The 22,287-nt window shown below is 46.6% G+C and overlaps 1 protein-coding gene across 1 annotated transcript; it reads right to left on the reverse strand.

Moving 5' to 3' along the window:
* Positions 1-12,856: 12,856 nt before the first annotated feature.
* On the reverse strand, positions 12,857-15,708 carry LOC125522205 (protein DETOXIFICATION 16-like). The gene is made up of 7 exons (XM_048687292.1): positions 15,383-15,708; positions 14,728-15,272; positions 14,448-14,534; positions 14,302-14,358; positions 13,768-14,125; positions 13,564-13,650; positions 12,857-13,455 (listed from the first exon to the last, which is right to left on the reverse strand). The coding sequence occupies exons 1-7, from the start codon at positions 15,623-15,625 to the stop codon at positions 13,405-13,407; spliced, it is 1,428 nt and encodes a 475-aa protein (XP_048543249.1). The 5' UTR covers positions 15,626-15,708; the 3' UTR covers positions 12,857-13,404.
* Positions 15,709-22,287: the final 6,579 nt, after the last annotated feature.

The raw sequence follows: 22,287 nt of genomic DNA on the forward strand, positions 1-22,287 counted from the left end.
CAGCTAGCTAGGAGGAGGTCGCCAGTGGAAAACTGGCAAACCGCCAGCAGCATACAGGGGGCCACCGTCTCTCACGCCTCTTGCTTTCACCATCTCATTGGCACTCTCTTACTCGGTAAATAATGACACCGATCATGGATCCCTCTTTTCCATCCATTAATTTCGGAGTTTCATGTCTACATCTGAAAGATCACATTTGCACTGGAGCAGTGTTTTTTTAGAAAACCAAAATTTACTTGTTCTGTTATATTTGTGATCTAAAACCATTGGCAAATCAAAAGTGACAAGCGATACAGGAGTAAATTAGTTTTCGAGAAGGTAAAATACTCGCATCCGTAGACCACAACAACATTTTTCACATGTGTATCTCTGTGAAAATGCTCTGCTTGGTGAATACTTTGTATATTTTGTGGAGCAATCTTCATTGGGAAAACAAATATGCACGATATAGACCTTGGGTCACTTGAAGCAATCAAATACATGAGTTTTATTGGTCGTATTAAAATTTAAGTCATGTTTTCATCTATGTTGACCTGGTGAAACTTGAGTACTACCAGGTTAATTTTCTGTCTCTCATTTTTTAAACATGAAGCAGGTCCAACAACACTAATTCTTTTTCCTTGCCTAAAGTTTAATAAAGGAAAGGAGGAAGTCAGCTGAGATTCTGTAGAGCTTGACAATGCATCAGAATTCAGAACTCTAGGATGCGTATAAACATTATGCTCTAGCGGTATCATTAAAAACCATCACATTATGATGAGGAAATGGAAAATGAATTTGGAGTTTGCAGTCATCCTATGTTAATCTAGTCTTGTTATTTTCTGATGTTTGCCACTTTATCTTCACATAATATATTTTTCAGGACAGTATGAAATCCACATCCAATTGATAGATATACTCGTGGTTCTTCATATTGTTACCTTGCCTTAATATTTATAAAAGGAAAAGAGGAACGACTATACTGTTTGACACTGTTATTGGTAAGATCCATGTACATGTAGTAGCTTCAGTGTTGCCGCCTCTTTTTCTGCTACATGTGTAAATGCAGTTAGAGTTCAGAATACAAGAGATATTTTTTGCGGGAAAAAATTCAAAGATCTTTGTTATTTGGGCTTCAAAATGTTTGAGAAAAAATACCTTGGTTTAAATATGTACAGTAATCTTCTAATTCAAGGACAATTGCAGAAGTTTGCTTGGTGAAGGTCTTGGATCACTCGGCATCACAGACTCAAAGAGCCTGAGGACCTTTAAAAGCAACCTGATTCATCTTTGATGCACATAAGATCTGTAAGGGTAATTTCTTAGTTTTCATATGATCGCGATGCAGAGGCTAGGAGCACTATCTCTTTCATTATCTACCAAACAGGTACATATTCTTCCATATCTTTTTATGCCGTTGTGTAGCTTTGGGTGTTTCCAGTTGATTTCTACTTTGTTATATGATCGTGAATGATATTAAGCTACTAGAACTAGGGTTTGATAGCGCCTTGTGGTCACTGTTGTAGGTAGATCACAAGTTATGATATTGCTTCATTTAATTAAAATTGAGCAGGTCTCTGCCCTGTTCAAATAATAAATAAATAAATACATATTATTTCCTCATGTTGCAAATATGTTGCTCCAAACTTTCTCTTTTTTTGGTTTGTGAACGACAAAACACATCTCAGATCAGTGAGTTGCTTTGCACAATTTATTTTATTGAACTATGTAGTTTGCAACTGGGGTTCTTTGATTCCTCATCATTGTTCTAGAAATGGAAAATGATACATTAAAACTTTTAATTTCGTAACGCAATACATCATTTGTCCTACAAACTAGAATTTTTTTGCCTCTGTCACAGCCTGCATATTTTTTTCAGGTTATGCTAGCTAGCATAAGTTGGAACACACAAAAAATGCGGATCAGTTTCAGTCGTGCAGACATAGCATATGCTTGATCAGCTCACTTTTCTCCAGAGATGGGTATGCTCTTAACAAAATCAATTTGATCTTAATTTCTATTAATATAAAGTTTCTTACTGTTCCCGACAATACAGTGAGGATAATTTTACAAGAAGAGATGTGGTGTGAAGCAAATAAGTGCCTTAGAAGAAAAGTAATATCCCTTGCAAAATAGTAGGGACTGAGTTCTTCCAGCTCATAATTCTGGGTTTTGTGTAGTTAACTAACATAGTAATTTCCCTTGCTTTCTGCATAGTTAACTAACAGCAGGGACGCCACTGCCATCTAGGAATATATGACCAAAACAAATCGGTGGTATAATCCCTTAGCTTGTTGTACTTCTGCCTGTGAAAGGTTGTCCTGTATGTCAAAGTATGTGTAGCTAGCATGATTGGTGTGATCCGAGTCTTGATAGCAGACCTGCAAATTGGCCATGTTATATCTTTCTGATTATTTTGCTTTGTTTGCAAGGGCAAACTTCTACTATGCAAATCTTGTTTGAAGAATGGGTGTGGCACAAAACATGTAATATGCTTGCTTTTTAGAAACCAAATGTATGCTACTTCAACTCTACACTAGAGGGTACATACATAGCAAAGAAGATTCACGATGCTGGTTCTAAGTATATCATTGTTATCTTCGAGCGACCAAAAAATGATGATGCAGTTACACTGGCCAGTGGAGGTGTCTTGCTATAATTAGGTATGCTAACTAGGGGAAAACTATATAATTCTATTTTACATTGTTGTTTGAGTCTTCTATTTGTGTACAAAGTGATAGCAGAGCTAAGGGCAAGCAAAAGGAAGCAAACAACGCCTTGTATTCTTGCGAGGGGTCGGAATGTCACCATCGACATGGTCATGCTTCATTGACACTGTATTAGCATGACGATTGTTCGAGAAAGGAAGTTGTTGAAAATGGAATGTGAGCTGTGTCAGGTCTATCATTTAAATTTATTTCATTGCGAAGATCAGTGGAGTGTCATGATGAAACAAAGGATGTGGCTTTATGTGCAAAGGTAATTATTCCACATGTCTAGAAAAGCAAAATTAGTGATCCATTACAACACATGGATATATATAGCTAGCCCTACCCTTACTCTTTATGACCTAATTGATGGGGTGAGCGTTGATGTGACATGGCATCCGGTGTTATCCTCATAAATGTGGAGGATCCACAACCCCAACCTGATATAGGAGACGATAATGGGTGGATGTTGGTAAGCGACAATGACAAGAGGAGATGATGTCGCAGAAGGGTTGGCATGATGAAACGGTCATTGGCGATAGCATGTAAGGAAGAAGACAACAAGAGTAGATAGTATGTAAGGGGGAGAACCAGTGCGTGACTCGAGGACGTGACGACGAATTCATCACATCTACACAAAGGACAAGAAATTGTTCGGTGTGCTCACACAGAGAAAAAGGTATACGTATGTCCCGTGGCAACGCACGGGCACTCAACTAGTAGCTAGCTAGTAGTGGATGGATGGATGGTCCAACCTCCAACGGATGCCAAATTAAGCAAACATCGTTCGATGGCATGCTTAATTGGCTCGTTCCTTCGGTTGCCTATCTCTCTCTCCCCGTACGTGCGCTGCGCTATCTATCAACACACTATCATTGATGGGTAGACGTTGGGAACAACTTGACACACTACCATTGATGGGTAGACGTATGAGTGACTGGTTAGCTGGCTGGCCGGAATCTCTCTCGTATGGATAAACAGCTAAACAAACGAGACCCCATTGATTTGATTAGAGGCTGGTCGGTCAAACCCTGCAGCGGTTGACCACGAGATCCAGTCCTTTGACCAGTGGACCTCTTCATCTGGTTGTGTCAGGTCAGCTCAGAGGGACACCTGGGAGCAACATCCGGGCCAAACCCACAGATACATTCCTTTCGTGTAAACCCAACGCGTTCATTTGCCCCCTCCAGGTGCCGGCGGCGGCGCCATCCGTGAGGGGCGCACACCCCGGAGCCGCGTGCCGCCTCTTCAGACATGCCACGACACCGTACGACATGTATGAGGGCCCAGTGCGACGCTCCGGTGGCATTGCTATCCCTAGGGCCCCGTCTTGCCTAACCCTGCAACGGTTGACCACGAGATCTAGCCCTTTGACTTCCCACGGACGCGCTTTCACCAGTGGACCTCTACAACCGGTTGTGTTAGGTCAGCCCAGAGGGACACCTGGGAGCAACATCCGGGCCAAACCCACAGCTACATCCCCTCCGTGTCGACCCGCCGCGTGCGTTTCCCCCTCCAGGTGCCGGCGGTGGCGCCGTCCGTGAGGGGGCCACACCCCGGAGACGTGTGTCGCCTTTTCAGACATGCCACAACACCACCCGACATGTATGAGGGCCCTGTATGATGCTCCAGTGGCATTGCTACCCCCCAGGGCCCCCGTCCAGCATAACCCTGCAGCGATTGACCACGAGATCTAGCCCTTTGACTTCCCACGTACGGACTTTGACCAGTGGAACTCTCCACCCGGTTGTGTCAGGTCAGCCCAGAGGGACACCTGGGAGCAACATCCGGGCCAAACCCATAGCTACATCCCCTCCGTGTAGACCCGACGCGTCCGTTTCCCCCCTCTAGGTGCCGGCGGCCGCGCCATCCGTGAGGGGGGGCACACCCCAGAGCCGCGTGCCGCCTCTTCAGATATGCCACAACACCGTACGATATGTATGAGGGCCCGGTGCGACGCTCCGGTGGCATTGCTACCCCCCCCCCCCCGGGCCCCCCCCCCCCCCAACCCGGGGGCGGTTGACCATGAGATCTAGCCCTTTGATTTTCCATGGACGGGCTTTGACCAGTGGACCTCTCCACCCGGTTGTGTCAGGTCAGCCCAGAGGGACACCTGGGAGCAACATCTAGGCCAAACCCACAGCTACATCCCCTCCGTGTACACCCGACGCGTGCGTTTCCCCCTCCAGGTGCCGGCGGCGGCGCCGTCCGTGAGGGGGGCACACCACGGAGACGTGTGCTGATACGTCTCCAACGTATCTATATTTTTTATTGCTCCATGCTATTATATTATCTGTTTTGGATGTTAATGGGCTTTATTTTACACTTTTATATCATTTTTGGGACTAACCTATTAACCGGAGGCCCAACCCAAATTGTTGTATTTTTTGCCTATTTCAGTGTTTCGCATAAAAGGAATATCAAACGGAGTCCAAACGGAATGAAACCTCCGGGAACGTGATTTTCTCAACAAACGTGATCCAGGAGACATGGAGTAGGCGTCAAGAAACAATCGAGGAGGCCACGAGGCAGGGGAGCACGCCTACCCCCCTGGGCGCGCCCTCCACCCTCGTGGGCCCCTCGTTGCTCCACCGACCTACTTCTTCCTCCTATATAAGTCCACGTACCCCCCAAACATCCAGGAGCACCACGAAAACCTAATTCTACCGCCGCAACCTTCTGTACCCAAGAGATCCCATCTTGGGGCCTTTTCCGGAGCTCCGACGGAGGGGGCATTGATCACGGAGGGCCTCTACATCAACTCCGTGGCCTCTCTGGTGATGTGTGAGTAGTTTACTTCAGACCTTCGGGTACATAGCTAGCAGCTAGATGGCTTCTTCTCTCTCTTTGGATCTCAATACAAAGTTCTCCTTGATTCTCTTGGAGATCTATTTGATGTAATCTTCTTTTGCGGTGTGTCTGTCGAGATTTGATGAATTGTGGGTTTATGAGCCAGATTATCTATGAACAATATTTGATTCATCTCTGAATTCTTTTATGCATGATTGGTTTATCTTTGCAAGTCTCTTCGAATTATCAGTTTGGTTTGGCCTAGTAGATTGATCTTTCTTGCAATGGGAGAAGTGCTTAGCTTTGGGTTCAACCTTGCGGTGCTCGATCCCAGTGACAGTAGGGGAAACGACACGTATTGTATTGTTGCCATCGAGAATAAAAATATGGGGTTTATATCATATTGCATGAGTTTATCCCTCTACATCATGTCATCTTGCTTAAGGCGGTACTCTGTTCTTATGAACTTAATACTCTAGATGCATGCTGGATAGCGGTCGATGTGTGGAGTAATAGTAGTAGATGCAGAATCGTTTCGGTCTACTTGTCGTGGACGTGATGCCTATATACATGATCATGCCTAGATATTCTCATAATTATTCGCTTTTCTATCAATTGCTCGACAGTAATTTGTTCACCCATCGTAATATTTATGCTATCTTGAGAGAAGCCACTAGTGAAACTTATGGCCCCCGGGTCTATTTTCCATCATACAAGGTTCCAATCTATTTCCTTTTGCAATCTTTACTTTCAATCTATATCATAAAAATACCAAAAATATTTATCTTATTATTATTATCTCTATCAGATCTCACTCTTGCAAGTGACCGTGAAGGGATTGACAACCCCTTTATCGCATTGGTTGCGAGATTCTTATTTGTTTGTGTAAGTACGAGGTGAATCGCGTGTTGGAGAACGTTGCAGAAAACAAAAAATTTCCTACGGTTTCACCAAGATCCATCTAGGAGTTCATCTAGCAATGAGTGATCGGATTGCATCTACATACCTTTGTAGATCACGCGCGGAAGCGTTCAAAGAACGGGGATGAGAAAGGCGTACTCGACGTGATCCAAATCACCGGAGATCCTAGCGCCGAACAGACGGCACCTCCGCGTTCAACACACGTACGGTCAGCGTGACGTCTCCTTCTTCTTGATCCAGCAAGGAGGAAGGAGAGGTTGAGGAAGATGGCTCCAGCAGCAGCACGACGGCGTGGTGGTGGTGGAGTTGCAGTACTCCGGCAGGGCTTCGCCAAGCACTATGGAGGAGGAGGATGTGTTGGAGAGGGAGAGGGAGGCACCAAAGGCAAGGGTAAGAAGTCCTCCATCTCCCCACTATATATAGGAGGGCCAAGGGGGGGGGGGCGCCAGCCCTAGGAGATGCAATCTCCTAGGGGGGGCGGCGGCCAAGGGAGGAATCCCTCCTCCCCAAGGCACCTAGGAGGTGCCTTCCCCTCCTAGGACTCTTCCTTTAGGGTTTCCCCCACCCTAGGCGCATGGGCCCTAGGGGGAAGTGGCGCCCCAGCCCACTTTGGGCTGGATCCCTTCCCACTTCAGACCATGGGGCCCTCCGGGATAGGTGGCCCCACCCGGTGGACCCCCGGGACCCTTCCGGTGGTCCCGGTACAATACCGGTGACCCCGAAACTTGTCCCGATGGCCGAAATAGCACTTCCTATATATAATTCTTTACCTCCGGACCATTCCGGAACTCCTCGTGACGTCCGGGATCTCATCCGGGACTCCGAACAACATTCGGGTTACTGCATATACATATCCCTACAACCCTAGAGTCACCGAACCTTAAGTGTGTAGACCCTGCGGGTTCGGGAGACATGTAGACATGACCGAGATCGCTCTTCGGTCAATAACCAACAGCGGGATCTGGATACCCATGTTGGCTCCCACATGCTCCTCGATGATCTCATCGGATGAACCACGATGTCGAGGATTCAAGCAACCCCGTATACAATTCCCTTCGTCAATCGATATGTTACTTGCCCGAGATTCGATCGTCGGTATCCCAATACCTCGTTCAATCTCGTTACCGGCAAGTCACTTTACTCGTACCGTAATGCATGATCCCGTGACCAGACACTTGGTCACTTTGAGCTCATAATGATGATGCATTACCGAGTGGGCCCAGTGATACCTCTCCGTCATACTGAGTGACAAATCCCAGTCTTGATCCGTGTCAACCCAACAGACACTTCCGGAGATACCCGTAGTATACCTTTATAGTCACCCAGTTACGTTGTGACGTTTGGTATACCCAAAGCACTCCTACGGTATCCGGGAGTTACACGATCTCATGGTCTAAGGAAAGGATACTTGACATTGGAAAACTCTAGCAAACGAACTATACGATCTTGTGCTATGTTTAGGATTGGGTCTTGTCCATCACATCATTCTCCTAATGATGTGATCTCGTTATCAATGACATCCAATGTCCATAGTCAGGAAACCATGACTATCTATTGATCAACGAGCTAGTCAACTAGAGGCTTACTAGGGACATGTTGGTGTCTTTTATTCACACATGTATTATGATTTCCGGATAACACAATTATAGCATGAATAAAGACAATTATCATGAACAAGGAAATATAATAATAATGCTTTTATTATTGCCTCTAGGGCATATTTCCAACATCGCGCGTGGTCTCCTACTGGATTGATACCTTGGTTCTCAAAAACTGAGCGAAATACTTACGCTGCTTTACTGCATCACCCTTTCCTCTTCAAGGGAAAACCAACGTAATGCTCAAGAGGTAGCATGTGCCGCCTTTTTAGACATGCCACAACACCTGCCCGCATGTATGAGGGCCCGGTGCGACGCTCCGGTGGGATTGCTACCCCCCAGGCCCCCGTCTCGCCTAACCCTGGAGATCTAGCCCTTTGACTTTTCACGGGCGGGTTTTGACCAGTGGACCTCTCCATCCGGTTGTGTTAGGTCAGCCCATAGGAACACTTTGGAGCAACATCCTGGCCAAACCCACAGCAAGATCCCGTCCATGTAGACCCGCTGTGGCCGTTTCCCCCCTCCAGGTGCCGGCGGTGGCGCCATCCCTGAGGGGGCCACATCCCGGAGATGCGTGCCGCCTCTTCAGACATGCCACCACACCAACCGGTTGTGGTAGGTCATCCCATATATAGAAACTCTTGGGAGCAATGTCCCCTCTGTATAGACCCGATGCGGCTGTTTCCCCCTCCAGGTGCCGGCCGGTGTCGGCGCCGTCCGTGAGGGGGGTCATCACACCCCTTCGTATAGAATCGAAAAAATGTATGTATGCTTATATATATATATATATATTAACAAATGCTACATGTAAGTTAGTCAAATAATAATACGTAAAAAACATACATATATAGCTATGCAAAAAAATGCAAAAAAAGGTATGATGACGGCTTAGCTGCGGCCAGGGTAGATGGACGGCGCGGTGCGGATCGATGACGTGTCATCTATGCCGACAGCAGCCGTCGGCATAGGCGTTGGTCGGCACGCTTTCGATCGATGATGTGGCACTCGTATCTATGCCGACGGCCGCCCGTCCCCGCCATCGGCATAGATCTGACGCCGTTAGCCGCCCATCACGGGCTTGGTCGCCGAGCCCGCAGCTATGCCGACAGCCAGCATATGCCGACAACAGCTGTAGGCGTAGGCCTGGCTATGCCGACGGCCATTCTTTGCCGACGGGGGCTGTCGGCGTATACTGGGATAGCCGGACGGCCGTTGTACGCCGACGGTCTGGGGCCCATTGTCGGCATAGTCTGGAATAGGCCGACGGTGGCCGTCGGCATACTTTTGGCCATCGGCATCGAGCCCTATTCTGGTAGTGAATGTATGAACATGTGAAGCCGACAATTCTTTTCTTCTTTCTTTTATCTGTTTCATTGTTTGTAATAGCGAGAGTATCTTATCAATCCAAGCCCAAGCTGGCATTTCTACCAAATTGACAAGCTATTGCATCTGCTAGAATCAACAAAGACTTGATTTTCAGGTACAATCAAACACCAAATCGATGTTTCATCAATATCTGTGATTCCAACAAGTATAATTCATCTGTAAGCTATGATTGTATCATCATCCCCCAAATTCCCAATGCAATACAACACCAATGCCTCCTAACAATGGCAAAGAACAGAGACACAACTATGATTCTGACATTTCAGGTTCACATTGAATATTCCCTCGGAAACAAAGTGCACATCAACTTAGGCTCAGCTACACCAACATTTCTTATCTTTTGGTTATCGAGAAATTCAGGTGCAAAGGAAAATTCTTCATTATTCCGAACCCTAGGCAGCACATGTACACTTCTATTGGTTGCCGGTGATGAGTGTTGGATTATGGATGGGCTTAGGCCCATATAAGACAATAATCCCTGATTAATTTGTAAGGTCCATTAATGCGTACACCAAGTGGTGGAAACTGTGGGAAGTTTAGTACCATATATTGCTACAGTAAGAAGAGTGAGACCTATTTATAAGGGCTCCTCTACCGCTTGCTATTGGGAGCTTGGGATTAGGAGCTGTACACGCGCGCTCCTCCTCCACCACCGCCCGCCTCGCCTCGTGATGACGCGCGCCCTGCGGATTGCGGGAATGAGCTGAGCCGAAGCTTATTTTTGCCGGTCGGGAATGGTATTGATGAAACATCAATTTGATGAAACACAGTTCACTCACTCCCTCTCGCACAACTGTTCCTCTCTTTGTGCTGCTTCCGGCCTGATTCGTCCGCGTCACCGACCGCCTCTGCTTCCACTACTTCGCCTGCGTCGGCTCCATGGCTGATGACAAAGCCGCCAAGAAGAAGGCCTCGACCGATGTCGAGGCTGCCGCGGCAGTTCACTCACTCCCTCTCGCACAACTATTCCTCTCTCTGTGCTGCTTCCGGCTTGATTCGTCCGCGTCACCGACCGCCTCTGCTTCCACTACTTCGCCTGCGTTGACTCCATGGCTGATGACAAAGCCGCCAAGAAGAAGGCCTTGGCCGATGCCGAGGCTGCCACGGTGGTTCACTTACTCCCTCTCGCACAACTGTTCCTCTCTCTGTGCTGCTTTCGGCCTCATCCATCCCCGTCACCGACCGCCTCTGCTTCCACTACTTAGCATGCGTCGACTCCATAGATGATGAAGAAGCCGCCAAGAAGTAAGGCCTCGGCCGATGCCGAGGCTGCCACCGCCGCATTGGCCTGGCCAACCGGAGGGTATGACTTGTTCATCCCTTGTTTGCTCTTTCATGTGCTGGCCGTATATATGCTGTTCATAGATGTTTCGGTTCTATGTACTGTATGTGCTCACATGCTTAGGTATCGGTATGAGATGCATACCGTATTTGCCATGTTTACTATTTACTCGTGGATTAGATTAGTCGAAAATGTGCTAATATTTCCAACAGATCGAAAATACCAATTGATTGAACATGTTAATTGCTCCTTGCCCTAAATATTTTTTAAGCATAGGGGAAAGTATACGTCCTCCATTCGCAAGTATATGTCCTCCCTTCTAAATTTAACCAGGCTAGCTCACAATAAGGTGAATACTAAGGCTGTGTTTGTTTCAGCTGTGGGTAATTTTGGACAGCTAGCTTTCCATATATATCAAAATGCAAATATCCTCAAAAGTCAGAAGTTGTAAGACTCACGCGAAGAGCAATCGGAGACACCTGGTTTTCAGATATATGATAAGCTATCCACCCAAATCTGCCGTAGGCTGCACACAAAAAAGGGCTTAAAAGCTGGTCTACCTTGTGGTGGTATACATAGGTGTTTGCTTGCCCGGCTAGGTCTGCCCAAGCTTGAGCCTGAGCTAGTTTTTAGCAAGACAATTGATGGTGTTTGTTTGAATTGGTTTTGCCTCGTAGCCCAGGTTTTATGTGAGGTGACCGAATACTTGGATATGCATGGGAGATGGGACAGTGAAATATTTGGTGTTTAGTCCAAACTCTTTAGTAACATGTTGCATATATAGTTTGCTGATTCAAGCTGTTAGAAAGTGAAATACTGATTTCCCAACCTTTGAATCTCAGTCAGGATTATCCGATTCTATTGAAAATACCAAAGGGCAACCGTGCTGCCACGCCTGTTGCTGCTGCCACTACTGGAATCGCCCTATATGCCGAGTGTCACGGACACTCGGCAGAGGACCAAAAACCACCGGCAACACCTTTGCCGAGTGTACCTCTCGGCAAAAGCCACCCAGCTTACACCTTTTCGGCAAACAGGAATTTGCCGAGAGCCAGAACACGGGCACTCGGCAAAGCCTTTTCCGAGAGCTAAACAGCCCGTCTTGGCAAAATAAAGCAGCTAACGGATAACAGTCCGTTAGCTCCAGACATGTGGGACCACGTCAACTTTGCCGAGAGCCACTCTCGGCAAAGAGAAATACTAGGAGGCTGACATGTGTAGTGTCCTGACATGTGGGACCACGAGAACAGGCCGAGGGCCAACTTTACCGAGAGCCACTCCCGGCAAAGAGAACCAGTAAGAGGCTGACACGTGTCGCCTCCTGACATGTGGGACCACGAGAACATGCCGAGGGCCAACTTTGCCGAGAGCCGCTCTCGGCAAAAAGAACCAGTAGGAGGCTGACACGTGTCGTCTCCTGGCATGTGGTCATCTGGGAGACACTAATGTTGTGCCCACACCTTTTCCGAGAGCTGCTCTCGAAAAAGAAGGCGAGCATTGCCGAGACAAGCTCTCGGCAAATATGTAAACTGTCAGCTGCTGGGAGAATTGCCGAGAGCAGCTCTCGGCAAAGATATCGTCTTTTTTTTCAAAAATATTTAGCAAGTTATTTGAAACTTTTACTGATAAATGTGATCAATGGGACCACATGTCAGTTATAAAGAACACACACAAAAAAGAAAATAGGATGTGGCATATACTTTGCCGAGTGTCGTTTGCCGGCTCTCGGTAATGTACGCAGTAATTGACGGAGCCGTCTGTTGCGGACGGGCATGCCACGTGGCTCCTCTTCGCCGTGAGCGGCTCTCGGCGTCTGCAGGGTTTGCCTTGCGGTGCCTCTTTGCCCTGAGGCAGTGACGGCAAAGAAGACAGTTTTCCGTGAAGCTGGGTTTGCCGAGAGTGACTCTCGGCGTTATTATCTTTGCCGAGTGTCCATGTTTTAGCACTCGGCAAAAAACATTACACCCGACGTACGTGAAAATTCCAGTAGTGTGCAGCTGCTGTGCTACGAATCCGGCAACAGAGCAATTCTGTTGAGAGTTCGGCAAAGGCTCAAAAGACAAGAACTGACTGAATTTGGATAGACTGCGTATAATTCGACACCTAATTGACCTAAGTACTGAAATTTGTAACGCACCATGCCTCTGTAGTTATATTTCGGTGGTACCTCTTGTTACCTCCCAAGACAGTAAAAAACTAAATAAAAAGGCTAATTTATATAACATTTTAATAAGAACAAGCCTAAATCTTCTTCTCCTCTCTTGTGAGCACATCTCAGATCACTACGTAGGAAAGCTCTTCCTATGTGCCATCATGTTTGTTACAAGAAAATTTTAAATACAGAACAGACCAGAGTCCCAAAGTGCTGGACCAGACTCTGCTCGGAAAAAAAATTCCTACTCTAGTCTGCGTTCTTTGGTTTCTTAAATATTCCAATAACATATTTTTTAGAAAAAAATCCAATAACATCTACGGAGAACAACTTACTGTTAGCTTGGTCGGTAGAGTGAGTCTGCAGTAGACGTCTAGACGAGGCTAATCCGTCCGGCTTGCCTTATTTTGGCTTCTTCTGCAGTATTTTTCTCTCACAACAAATCTGCCGTATCAATCAGCACGCAGCATTTTTCTCTCACAATAAATCTGCCGTACAAATCAGCAGAAGATCTGCCGAACAGATCAGCAGAAGACACATAGCATCCTAACAGTTAGTTGAAACTTGTACCATGTGATGCTTGAAATTTCATGCTACTGGCAGAGATGAGCCGAATACCCTGTCCTTTGCCTTGGTAGCCTGCAATTCAAAACAGGAAGGGAAAGAGATGTCACCCTGGCTAGGCTAGACTCTATATATTGCAGCGTCCTGGTAGAATTTTGTTGGTGTTCAGTAATCTCTACTTACTTCCATGCTCCAGTCTATGGTCCATGTGACAGATGCAAACAAGAGCACTTTGATGAGGCTGCCGCAGACGATGCCGAGCCAAAGGCCCTGTTGGGAGAAGAACATCATCAGCATCTGAGTTGAGAGATGATCATGTCCTTTCACTATACTACATTCAAAGTTTTTCTTTTGCAGATGACAAGTGTTGAGCTTGGTAGAGTTTACCATTCCATTGAGATGGAAGACAAACGCAAGCAGCACCGCCATAGGGATGCCTGCCAAGTAGAACGCGCCGAGGTTCACCGTGGCGCCGATCTTTTGCTTGCCGCAGCCCGTGAGCACGCCTGAGAGAGATCCGTGAAGGCCATCTATGAAGAAAGATATCCCAAGAACCGGCAGCATCTTGGCAATGTATGCCACGACCTCCGGCTCGTTGCTGTACATGTACCCCCAAACGTGGCGTAGCAGGGTCATGCCCAAGGTCAGGACGAAGCCTAGGAACAAGGCGATGCACACGACTACCCTCGTTGCCAACTTTGCTGCCTGAGGCTGTCCAGCACCAAGTTCGTTGGAAACGCGCGTGCTGTGGGGTGAAGAAACCAGGCGATCAGCCGATCAAATTTCCAGCAGTGTAATTCTTGTAGGTATTGAGTGGTACTCCCTCTATAAACTAATATAAAAGCGTTTAGATTACTACTTTAGTGATCTAAACGCTCTTATATTAGTTTACGAAGGGAGTAGCAGATAGTAGTAAGTTACCTCACAGAATAACCAAGCCCCGATGGTATCATGAAGAGAAGAATCCCAGTGTTAAGGCTGCAGAATAATTGAACACTCTGTTAGGTTAGCTAGATCGAAGATGTGTCCTTACTCCTTAATTTCTGAAGCTTGATGTGGGGCTATACCAAATTGACAGCACTGAAGTCTCCAGCTGAGGGTTGGGCAGAAGACCAGACAGCAGCACAAGTGTTTCGAAAGCCCACCACTCCAAGCTGCACCCAAAAATTGACATTGTTTCTATCAAGTGGTGCCTGTTTTTGAAGATTTTTTAGAAGTTTTCACCTGTAACATGTAAATGAAATCCGGGTGTATGGTCTATTGCGCAACAAAACAGCCTACGTTTTTCTTTTCTTTTTTTTTTTTGAATCTGGGTGAGTATTTTTGAGGATCAGTTGCCTTACATACCAGATCATCATCGCAGAGGGCACGGCGAGATCGGCGAATTTGCGCAGATCCTTAAACCCCTCCATGGAGAACCCGTTCCACGTGTCCCTGCAGGAGCTCGACAGCCTGACGTACAGGGACAGCATCACCAGGTTCACGGCGTACGAGATGGCGTTGCTGAGCGCGGCTCCTTTGGCACCCATGCCGGCCTTGAACACGAGCGCCCAGCACACGGCGAGGTGGCAGAGTGCCGCGGCGGCCGAGCTGGCCGTCACGGGCAGGACGAGGCTCTGCGCCTGCAGGAACCGGACGTGGCACTGCAGCGGCACGCTCACGGCAAGCGACGGGATGAGCCACCGCGCGTAGGCGCCGGCCTCGGCGGCGATGCGCGGGTCCTGGCCGAGGAGCACCAGGATCCGGCCGGTGTGCGCCCAGACGACGGCGATGGGGACGCAGGTGAGCCCGAGCACCACCATGGCGCGCTGCTTGTAGACGCCGAGCAGGTGGTGCTGCCGCGCGCCGTACGCCTGCCCGCACAGCGTGTCCAGCGCAGTCGCCATGCCGATCTGCGACACCCATTGCTCATGCATGCCAAGCAAGAGTCAGAACAGAGCCCAGTTCTTCATTCTTGAAGAGAGTGTGTGTATGATGAGAGAGAGTAGGGAAATGGGCCTACGATGATACTGAAGCCGGTGACGCTGGCGACGGAGTTGGCGAGGGAGGCGCCGGCGAGGGGAAGCTCGCCGAGGTGGCCGACGAACATGAGGGACATTATGTTGATGATGTTCTGCAGCAAGCAGCTGGTGATCATCGGCCCGGCGAGGCGAACCAGCCGCTTCGCCTCGGCCGCGGCGAGGCCCTGCCGGCACCATTCGTCCGCCGCCGGGAGCAGCGGCTCCGTGTCTTGCTTGTGGTCCATTGCCGGGTGAATCTCTGATCTCTTGCTCCCGCTGGGGTTGACTTGGAGGAGGAGACAGCGAAGGTGCGGGACACAAGGACCGCGTTGTAGGGCAGGGTGTGGTACTGTGCTCGTTTGACTTGAGATATATGGGCGGGCCAATGGGATCACGTGACCTTTTCGGAGCTTTCAAGTTTCAGGATTGGTTGAACTTGTGTCATCTTGGGGACGTATATAATCTCATGGTACCGTCACTTGCGTTATTAGACTAGCCATAATGGAGAATAACATATACTAGTAACATACACATATCTCTAGACTATATTACTATCTTTAGACTAGCCATAGTAGAAGTAATTTCAGCAGTAACATCGAGTCTAACTCAACAAATTTGCTTATGTGGCAATGAGTTAATGAGGAGAGAGGTAGTTTGAGTAACTTAGCTAGTTACTGTAACATCACATGTCCAAATGCAATATGAGTCTATAACCTGATAAATGAGGCTTTGCATGTTACCATATTTATGTTACTACCCACTATGAAAAGTAGTAACATAGTATAGGGATATGTGTATGTTACTAGTGTATGTTACTCTCCATTGTGGCTAGTCTTATAGTGGATACATAAGTGTGGTGTCAGCAAAACTTCATTTATTAGGTTATAGACTCATATTGCATTGGGACGTGTGATGTTACAGTATTAGCTAAGTTACTCAAACTACCTCTCTCCTTATTAACTCATTGGCGTATAAACAAATTTGCTGAGTTGGACTCGATGTTACTGCTAAAGTTACTCCCACTGTGGCTAGTCTTAGAGCCTGTTTAGTTCGTGAAATTGGGAGTAGTGTTGGAATAGTATATTGGGGAGTGTGCCTATGAGAGAAAATGTGACCGGATGTGAAGGGTGTACAGTGGTGAATTTTGTGAACTAAAAGGCCCTTATTAGGACATTTTTAGTGGCAGTTTCATACACATTAAATACACTGACACGAGAACATTTCTTATGATGTGACATTGTATTAATGAAGAGAGATGAAATGAATTTCGTGGGGATGAAACCATCATGTGCACACATTTATCTAGATAGCTTGTGTCTTGCACATAACTTAGGAAACAACAATAGATGAAACTATGCATTGGGAGGGAGGCATTTCATCCTAGTTTCAAATGTTTTTAAATGATGTGTCACTATAGGTAATTGTGTCGATGAAACTTCCACTGAAATTTTGCTTTAGGCGTGGTAGAATATATTTGACTTATCGAAAGTTTAATTAAATATATTTCACTCTATTGGATTGGTTCCATTTGGACTTTAAATATAATAATAGTAAAAAATATGCCGGTGCTTGCAACAGGAAAGTAATAATATTACTATAGAAGAAATATGTTGTAAAGCAAATGAGGAAGACGAAATATACTAAATAAATTATCATGGAGACAATTCAGAAGAATCAGTATGATTTTATTAAATCAAGGACTATACCAGACTGCTTTGCATGGGCAATTGAATACTTGCATTTATGCCCTCATTCTAAGAACAAAATTTTGCACGTTTTGGAGTTTTGCAAGGTTGTATGCACACCTTACTGTAAATTTTACTACATTTTTATATGCACGCTAGGAAGTCATCCACTAATCGTGTGGGTAGCTTAAGACCCACTTTAACCAAAGGTACTCTAGCCTAGTTGGTTAGAGGAGCTGAGGTATGGTTGCAACCAGTAGACCAAGGTTTGAATCTTCACGGGAACAAATTTCTAAAACTGGTTCCTTCTTATCCTCACGGAATGAATTTCCGAAACCGGTTCCTTCTTAATGAAAACCTGTCGGGAGGTCTTACCCACTAGCCTATTTTTTCTTAAGACCCACTTTACTCTGCATCTTCCTTCCGTGCTAGTGTCGACGCTAATCAAAATTCTCTTGGAATCCATGGATCCGAACAAATATGAATTTGATATCTACTTCCGCCAGATATGAATCAATATGGAATGTTGTTATCTTATTTCTTGGGTTTTCTACCAAATGGTCCTTGTTTTTTGTTCATCCGTACTTATTTAGAAAGCCAAAGAGGATAGCTCATCCCCAAATATCATTCCATATTGGTTGGGTTTACAACATTTTGACTGTCCTCTCTTAACATTTATTACCTCACGGGAGAATATATAGTTTCAACCTCCCTATCCCTAAGGAGAAGCCATATGAGAATGGAAATCAAGGGACGATGGCTCTTCATCGTATTTTCAACGAGTAGTATATAGGATTCCTACTCACGTACTCCATCCATCCTTCAATAAATTAATTTGCTTGTCCTAACTTATTTACAAAACCAACGAGGATAGCTCATCCCCAAATATCAGTCCATATTGGTTGGGTTTACAACATTTTGACTGTCCTCTATTAACATTTATTACCTCAAGAATATATAGTTTGAACCTCCCTATCCGTAAGGAGAAGCCATATGACAAATGGAAATCGAGGGATGGCTCTTCATCGTATCTTCAACGGGTAGTATATAGCATTCCTACTCACGTACTCCATCCGTCCTTTAATGAACTGATTTGCTTGTCCTAACTTATTTACAAAACCAACAACGATAGCTCATCCCCAAATATCATTCCATATTGGTTGGGTTTACAACATTTTTACTGTCTTCTCTTAACCTTTATTACCTCACGGGAGAATATATAGTTTCAACCTCCCTAGCCTTAAGAAGAAGCCATATGACAAATAGAAATCGAGGGATGGCTCTTCATCGTATCTTGAACGGGTACTATATAGGATTCCTACTCACGTACTCCATCCGTCCTTCAATGAACTAATTTGCTTGTCCTAAATGTCATATATTCAACGACGGAGCGAGTATATGGCTTAGAGTCATTTGGTGAACTCTATGAGACCTCATCCTTGAATATATGATGTTTAGGGCAAACAAATTAGTTCACCATGAATATATGACGTTTAGATCAAGCAAATTAGTTCAATAAACTAATTTACTTGTCCTAAACGTCATATATCCAAGGACGGAGGTAGTATATGGCTTAGTGTAAACTCTAGGAGACCTCTTTAATCTTTATTGAGACTATTTCAAGTTGAAGGTGATGCATGTAATCCCAGTTAAATATGGTAAAGAAGAGACATTCCTTACCGAAGAGTGGGCCTCAAATTCTGAAATTACCTCCCTATCATGGTCGAAGTCGTTCTCTTTTTAGAGGCTCGCCCAATGGAATCTTTCACTGAGCATGGCTCATGGGTCATAGGATGGCCAAACATAGGCGATAGATGCATATATCAACAATCAACTAGGGAGTCTTTCTTTGGATTAATCACACACTCACACCCTTCCCTTTTAAGTTACGAAGGTATGGAGGCTGCTAGCTGACTAGAATTGCATGAATACACATCACATACACGTACTACATAGATCACGAAAGTACTACATAGGAAGGTATGGAGGTACTCCGGTTCTTCCACGCATCACGAGGATTATGGCGGTACCGATCTCCTCCTCCACCGGAGTTGGTCGACCCTCACGATCCGTCATCTAGTCCTAGCTGCAAGTGGGCAATAATAGTGGAGGCCCTAGTGTTCTTCTCGGGTCAAATCATCGATTTTCCCGATGTCAATCCTCCTTGATCTGGTTGCCGACGAGTTCTGTAATTCTCTGTCGGAGATCAAATTAGATGGGAAAAATTCCCCTAGATTTCTGGATCGGAGGGGATCTGGTCGTGCACGTCGTACATCAGTCAGTGCGGCTTCAAGAGGGCGCGGCACAGAGCTCCGCCTTATGTCTATACCGTGGGACATGTCTTTCTTTAGATTTTTGTGGTACGGACAGAGGCGGGAAATGTCATAGTGGCTGAGATTGGAGGACTTGAAGAAGGGGCGGAGAGATGTCTTGGATGCGATGAAGTTGCTTCATAGGCTATTATGCGGGCATGGCATGCAGGGAGCTGTTCCTGTCCATCTTTGACGCATGATCTTGTGAGCCTGGTGTTTGGTTACTTGCAGGTTGCAGATCCTAGCCGCCGCCTTGCGACGACACTGCCGTTGAATGGCCGGTGCAGAACGTCGCTGCCTCGAGGAGTAGATTTTTTTTAAATGAGTATCAAGATTTTCTTGATGAGTAGTTTCACCATACACCAAACATGATCCTCAATAAATGGGGGAAAACCCCTGTGTATCATCTATCAATTCTAGAAATTGAACTCGGATTGTTAGGCTGCACAACCGCACGCTCAACCACTGATACTCTCTCCGCAACATTACTTGGAGATGAAAAGAACTTGTGATTCAATAAATTGATCACCTCATTTTCCTTGTCTGCTTTTTTCAGCAACTTGAAATGGTTCATTTTCCTTGTCTGCTTTTTTCAGCAACTTGAAATGGTTCTTAGTCAACATTTTAAGGCCTAATGACCTCAAGTTATGAAGAAAAGCGAGTACATAGATTTAGAAGATTACAAATTAGAACCCTGAAAATCTATTACCATGTATACTAAGGAGATACGAATCATCGATATACTTGTAGCAAATTGTCACTGAGAGGACGGGAACTCGTGCGGTCCCTCCTCGCGGATAGCGGATACAGATATGAGCCGTTTCTGGCCAACGCATTGGTGACATGTGCGCAAGAGCAGGCAGCCAGCTGTGTAGAGACTCGAGTCTTGACTCACAAGCGAGGAGCGATCAACAATGGATGGATTCGGCCGTACGTGGAGAGGGATGGTGGTCTTTCACGTTTCCCAGCCAAACAGCAGAATGGGTCAAGCCATATGTCTCTTATAATGTATGCAGTATACATACAGGATCACACCCTCCCCCCAAGTCTGGGCCGTAAGCGGTCGGCACTCCCACCTAGGCCTAGAGTGTGCCTTGATTGTAGCCACATTTTTTGGTTACTCAACTATGCCAGACTGAACTAAAGAAAAAATGGCGAGGATAGAGAAGTCTCATCTTGATCCGTACAAAAATTTATGGCATGACACCAATGATGAATAGTAGTGAAGTTCCAACAACTTTCAATCCCGAATACTAGTCGTATGTCATGTGTGCATATATAAGGCTCCATCTTCACCAAAATACTAGCATGAAGCTCTACTACTCAAAACAGTTTTCTGCCACACAGTCAAATAGTAGGCAGATGAGAGACCAAAATAACAGTAATGGATTAGAGAGACAAGAGAAGACTATAAGAAAAATGTGGAAAAAGCAGTGGGGAGTAGGAGGCATTGGGACAAAGAAAACCAACAGACTAAGTTAGTGAGTGACAAGATCTCATCACCAAGTGCCAGTTGTAGTAGATTGCACGAGACCGATCTGGAAGGATAGCTGGAGCAGCCTCTTCTCATAGAAACATCCAGAATTATGGAACGGTATCTGAGATGCGTGGCAACCAAAGGCTAAATTTGACGGGACAAGTTGTGCTATAACACATTGTGCTCGGAGGTGCAAATGCAGTGTTGTTGGATTTTATGGCTGTACCTGGTAAGTTGAATGGACTAGCTTGGTGTTTCTATTTTTTAGAGCATCTCCAGCCGTTGAGCCCCCCAGAAGGCAATTTTTTCGCCACTTGGGGTGCTGCCGGCGAAAATTTTGGCCCCAGCCGTGGCCACCCCCAAGCGTCCAGGCCGCGCCCTCCTGACCGCTCGTCGAGGCTGCGGTAGGAGGCGGCCGGCATGGCCACCCAGTCCACGGAGTGGCATGCGTAGGACTCTGCGGCGCAGTTGCAGATGCGGATGGCGTCGTTGGCACGCACGGGCGCCCGGTCGCCCGCTGCTCCCCTCCTCGAACGTGTCGAGCGCCGCGGCCGGAGCGGCGAGGACGCGGGGAGGTGAGCTCGGCCGGAGCAGCGAGGAGGCGGGCGGCGAGCGCGGCAGGGGCGGCGAGGAAGCGGGGCGGCCCGACAAGGCAGGGCGCGAGGAGGCGGGTGGCGAGCGGGGAGAGAGGCGAGGAAAAGTTAGGAGATTCTTTTTTGCATGTGAGTGGGCCTGCAGGAGGAGAGAGAGAGAGAGGGGAGAGGTTGATATGTGGGGTTCACCCATGGAAAAAGTAGTGCCGGTGGTCCCAAGTGCCCCACGATGGGCTGGGTGTGGGCTGAAGTCGCCGGGGCTATTTTTGCTTCAATCCGGCGAAAAACAATGACTTGGGGGCGTGAGTGGGGCGTTTTTTTCCGCCGGCGTTCAAAAAGTGGTCTGGGAAGGTGTCTTGGAGGACCTAGTGGAGATGCTGTTGAATGACACGTGTATACAGGCTGAGAGTGCATCTTTCCTTGATTAACTCTTCAAAATCCAACAGCTAACACTAACTTGTGCACGTTTACTCTTCTCACGCTAGCACGAATCAGTCTCTCGTGAACATAGTCACTGACTGACAAAAAAGAACTCGGTGGCAAAGACAATACTGCCAGGAAAGTTAAGCGAGTTGTCTGCGTTGACTTCAACGGGGTTTGATGTTTGTAGAAAAAAGTACCACTTACTCATTATAAAAACTCAAATGATAAGTGCCATATGTGTGGCAAGAAGCACTCCGACTCTGACGTTGTTTGTATCATTTGATTAATTAGCACACGTCGGCCTAAAAATTAGTTCACTGCTGGGACGGCTCGCCCGAACGTATTCAACGGGCAGTGATCGATGCCCCACCACCGCTCGCCTCAGTCATCCCCGTCCACCTCCCACTCGCCGCTCCC

This window comes from Triticum urartu, chromosome 7 (genome assembly GCF_003073215.2).
Source record: "Triticum urartu cultivar G1812 chromosome 7, Tu2.1, whole genome shotgun sequence".
Taxonomy (NCBI): Eukaryota; Viridiplantae; Streptophyta; class Magnoliopsida; order Poales; family Poaceae; genus Triticum; species Triticum urartu.